The sequence below is a fragment of the Mesitornis unicolor genome, unplaced genomic scaffold (assembly GCF_000695765.1).
Source record: "Mesitornis unicolor isolate BGI_N332 unplaced genomic scaffold, ASM69576v1 scaffold29302, whole genome shotgun sequence".
Lineage (NCBI taxonomy): Eukaryota > Metazoa > Chordata > Aves > Mesitornithiformes > Mesitornithidae > Mesitornis > Mesitornis unicolor.
Window position 1 is genome coordinate 20,396 of NW_010167607.1, and position 4,952 is coordinate 25,347.

Consider the following 4,952-nt stretch of genomic DNA (forward strand, 5'->3'; position numbering starts at 1 on the left):
TGGGAAGCTCCGGCCACATCCCCTCCTTGGAGGGGGCAAATCAGGTCTCCGAGTCCTCCACTCCCCTGTCCTGCTGCTGGGGGTTGTGTGCATGGAGGGAGGGTGGGTGTGTGGGGTTGGTTGTACATTGAATAGCACCGTTTCTCCAGTCTGACATGGGACACTGCCAGAGAGCAGTCGCTCTCACTCCAGGACCGAAGCAGAAGAGGTGGCAGTGATGAAAATGCCAGATTTCTGCCTCTCCGTGCTGCCTGTGCTGAGCTGCTTTCCTCACCCACGGCCCGTGCTGCCACAGCCGCACAAGGGGACCGGTGCTGCTGCGCTTTTGGTGGAGGCAGATCTGTGTGGTAAGGGAGGCTTCCAGCCCTGCGTCCTCCTCATGCTGCTGCTCTGTCCTGGGGGACACGTCCTCCTCTGAGGGTGGCATGGGACCTCGCCCTCCATGGCACCAGGACCTGCTGTGACCTGTTGGGATGTGGCTGAAGGCTCTGGCTGCACCCTCTCATCATCCTCTGTCTCATTTTGTTCTTTTAGGTTGCTTTATTTGTTTGTTTTTAATCTGTTGGATTTGGTTTTATTTTTTTAATGCGGTTGTTTGTATTTTTAACTGTGTGTTCCCCCACCTACCCCAAGGAGGTGCTGCTTGAAATGGGGACACACAATCTGCTTGGGACTCAACAGGATAAAATCTCCAGGGCTGTCCTCCTCCTGGTTCTTCACCCCTGGATGGGGCTGGCATTTGCCAAGTGTCCCCTCTCCCAAAAAATCTCCTGCTCCCCTTGGAATGGAGGTGTCCCTGAGCCAGGCAAAGCCTTGGGGCTTCCTGGCTGCGGTGCAATGGGGGGGCTGGGTGGTGCTTTAGCCTGTGGGTGGGTGTCCAGCACCACTTTAATGGGGTGACAGTGGGGTGTTTGGAAGGATGGTGTGGCCTGTGTACGTGCAAGAAAGGCGTTGAGGGACGAGGGAGCAATATGATGGCAAGAAGGCATCTGGGGTGATGGCTTTTGAGGCTGGGGTGTGACCACTGTGGGTGGTGGCATGGTCAGGGGAAAGAGGCTGGGACCAGGAGCGGTGGCTGCAGAGCTTGCTTTTGGGGGGGAAGTTGCAGGGCAGCATCTCTCCCCTGCTCCACAGCATCCTAACCAAGCCTGAGAAAGGGGGTTCAGCTCCCTACCCACTGCCCTGGTGTTTTGCCACCTACTCTCTTGCTTCTGCTCATTTTCACAGGGGAGCAACTGCTCTTCTCCTCACTTTTGGGTTCTCCAAGCCCTGGGGCTGCCAGACCCTGGTTTGCCTTGTTCTCGCCTGTCCCCAGTCCCAAACCGAGCCCTCTGGCTGCTACCCAGAGCTGACACCCCCTTCCCTGGGGCCAGCACACCTCCATCCACCCCCTTTTCTGTGAAGCACTTTAACGTCGTGGGACAGCAGCTGAGAGGCTGCCCACGTCCCTTTCTAGAAGCACTGAGTATGTATAGAGAAGGGATTTGGGGTTTATTTGTGTTTTCCTCCCTCCACCATGGACTTTGTCTGGAAGCAGTGGGACTTGGGGGGGTCTCCAAGGCACTGACCACTGTGGGTGACACTGGAGCTGGCCAAGGCCGAGAGCTCTGGGTAAGGGAAAGATTTGGGCCACCCCAGCCATAAACTGGAGCCCTCCCTCCGGGATTATTGCACAGCGTAGCAATGAAAATGCCGTCCCTAATAAACTAAGTTAATGCAGGACCCGGTTGTGTCATGGCGTTTCGGCTGGGGTGATGGTGGGTGTCCCCTGGGGTACAGTGGGATGCACCAGTTGATGGCAGGGGGGGACAACTTGTGCAACTGGTGAAGCGTAGCCAGGTGTCACTGGGAGGGGGTTGTCACCACCCCTGGACTAAATCAGCTGGTTTGTGGTCTCCCCCTGCAAACTGCCCTCTGGACCTGGGGCAGAAGGTGCAAGCCATGGAGCAAGGGGCTCTCTCTAACGCCTGTCCCCTTCCCGAGCCTGTCTTTGCCACTGGTAGAGGGGCCCAGAGGTGTGGGTTTGGCTGCCCCATCCCTGTCCCCCGCAGTGTCCTGCATTGCCCCACAAACGCCACAGACAAAGGAGGTACAAACTGGAAACTTTAAAAAACAACTGGAGCCAAGCAGGGCATCCCCGTGGTCAGCACAGCCTGAGGAACCCATTTCTGGGGAAGAGCCCTGCTCAGCCTAAATCTAAGCTGTGCTTAGGAGCAGCAAAGGTGACTTGGGCTTGGTCCTGAGCACAGTGGTTGCAGGAAAGGTTTCCCCATCGACAGCACCTGGGGTGCAAGGTGCGAGCTGGCACCTTGGCAAAGGCACATCTGTCCCAGCACAGAGGGTGCCCCTCACTGGGAGGGCACACGAGGGGCGTAGCGGCGTTCGAACTGGCCCACGTCAAACTTGCGCTTGCAGCCGGCGTAGTTCATGTAGCGGATCTTCCCGAAAATGGCCCGCTCTGCCCAGCCCTGGTCGTGTATGCCGCAGATGGACCAGAGGCAGCCTGCAGGAATGGGGACGGTGTCAACTCCCCCGCCTTGTTTGGCCATTACAGACCCCCCACCCTGCACCCCCATCCTTGCCTACGTATCCGTTGGGGTCCATCCCGTCCAGCTCGTAGCGGTCGTTGAGGTAGATGGCAAACCCCAGGGCTTCCTCAGGAGAGCGGGTCCACTCCAGGATCTTCTTGGCCCAGTACATCCGCAGGAAGCCATGCATCTTGCCCTCCCAGACCATTTGGAGCTGGTGATAAAGGGACAGCCGCAGGGGTCAGTTGGTACCAGCTCGCTTCTGCCCTTCAGAAAAAGGCCCAGATTTTTGTGGGGGGGATGCGGGGCGCTACCTGGGCGGCGTTCCAGAGCGGGTCGTGTGTGGTCCCCTGCTCCAGCTCCTGCAGCTTGTAGAGATACGGCCTCTTGTCTTTGGCATGGAGCTTCAGGGTGGTTTGGGCCCAGTCGTAGGCACCTGTGAGCAACAGAGATGAGGAGCAACACTGAGCAACCTGCTCCTGCAGGACCCCGAGGAAGGGATGGAGAATTGGGCTTCTGAGGGCACCAGCCTTGAAGAGAGCATCTGCCAGCTCATGTCCTACCTCCAGAAGGTACCAAATGATGGTGCATCAGTGCCCTTCTCCTAGCAGAAACGGGATTGCCAAGTTGGGGTGACCAGATGGGTACCAGCCCGGCCCCCAGCATTGCCCACCCGACCCAGGGTGCTACCTTGCACACTGTCATAGTTCTCGTTGTAGTAGCAAAAGTTTTCAGCCAGCTCCCGCCGCACCACGGCCTCCTCCACGAACGCGTCCACTGACTCCTTGTGCTTGCCTCGGTGTTTCTGTACCTCCAGGATGGCTCTTTGGGTGGAAACCTGACCTGGGGACACGGGGAGGGAGCAAATCAGGCTGCGGGTCCAAGCCACCATGCTCAGTCCTGCGGAGTGAGGGACACTCACCAAAATGCAGCCATGGGGACAGGTTGCTGAGCGCCGCCTTGTTGGGGTCGTTCCGGTGGGAGCCAAAGGATTTCAGCCGCTCCACGATGAAGGACTGGAGCACGGCCATTCCTGCAGCTGTGCCGGGGGTCGCCCACCGCACCTCCTTCACGCTGCGGTCCACCTGCAGGCTGGAATAACAGGCCTCCCATGCGATGGGCTGGGTGGCAACCAAGCGGCGTGAGTGCATTTGCAGATGTCCCCAGCCAACATGTCCCCAGATTGTGCTAGCCTCCTCCTCTTAACCAGCCCTGCATGGCGATGTGGGAGCCTCCCTTTCCCGGGGCATCCCCATCTCCACACCACCTGAGGTCAGGCCACTGTCCCCATCCCCTCCCAAGATCCCAAAGCAGCTGTGAAACTCTCCAGGACTGGCTGTGAGGGGGTGTAGAGGTGTTTTCTGCTGTTACCTCTGCTGGACAGGATGGGGGATACGGGTGACGAATGACGGGAGGGAACTCAGTGAGGAACTCAGGGAGCTGAGCGTGGATCTTGCCCCGGATGGTCCGGGCACTGTACTCCTGTTTGGGGGAAGCGACCCAGCAGGGCACAATGTTGTGGGCATCAACCTGGGAAGAAAAGCCATGGAGGAGGGCGTGAGCAGGAGAAGCAAACGATCCCGATGGCATGACAAACATTTTCTGACAGAACAGAACATTTTCTGACAGGCACCCACCTGCACGAATGGCACATCCTCTGGCAACCGCTCCCTGATGTCCTCCACCCACTGCCGGGGGAGGCGGAGGGGGCAGAAGTCGGTCACCAGCCCACCCACGCTGTGCTCCACCACGAACTGGGGCAGCACATCCTTGGCGTAGCCCAGCAGCAAGTGGAAGGGGATGTTCAGCTCTGTGCACTCCTGCAGCGAGGGGAAAAGGGCTATGGGAGGCTCTGCAGACCCCGTCCCACCGCCACCACCCGCTGAAGGGATGGATCTGCCTCCACCCTTCCCCAGGAGCCCTGACCCTGCTTTGTCCCCACATCTCCATACCTCAGCCACCTCCTTCAGGCCCCTCAGCATGAAGCCATAGTGGCGGATGGTGGCATCCAGGAATTTGGGCACCAGGCAGAAGCAGATGCGCAGAGGCAGCTCCTGCTTGAGGGCCAGGCGCTGGGCGTAGAGGAAAGCCCAGTTATCTGAGGAGAAAGCACATGGGGCCATGTGGGGGGAATGCTCTGCCGAGGGGATGGAGATGGGGTTTCACAAGAGGAATCCCCCTCAGTCCCCCCTGCGAAGAGGGGGACCAGCTCCAAGGGGTATTGTGGGGAGGGACCAGGGCTTTCACCACCCGTGGTGAGAAGGTTCCCACCTTGCACCCGCTGGTCCCGGGACATCCAGTAAAGGATGCACTGAGCATCCTCCTTCAGGTCGTCGCCTTTCGAGACGAGCCGAACCCGCTTTTTGTTGTACTTGAACTCCTGCACCGACGGGGCTGCCCTGCGCCCGGCCTCCCCCACGGCCT

The 4,952-nt window shown here is 59.1% G+C and overlaps 1 protein-coding gene across 1 annotated transcript; it reads right to left on the reverse strand.

Moving 5' to 3' along the window:
- Nucleotides 1-2,348: 2,348 nt before the first annotated feature.
- LOC104536198 (deoxyribodipyrimidine photo-lyase-like) lies at nucleotides 2,349-4,950 on the reverse strand (the record flags this gene model as incomplete). Its single annotated transcript, XM_010178754.1, has 9 exons — nucleotides 2,349-2,503; nucleotides 2,583-2,742; nucleotides 2,843-2,964; nucleotides 3,219-3,371; nucleotides 3,451-3,649; nucleotides 3,900-4,058; nucleotides 4,166-4,348; nucleotides 4,481-4,626; nucleotides 4,800-4,950. Coding segments are annotated over 9 exons (1,428 nt in total), but the record flags the coding sequence as incomplete, so codon positions are not given.
- Between the last annotated feature and the right edge of the window lie 2 nt (nucleotides 4,951-4,952).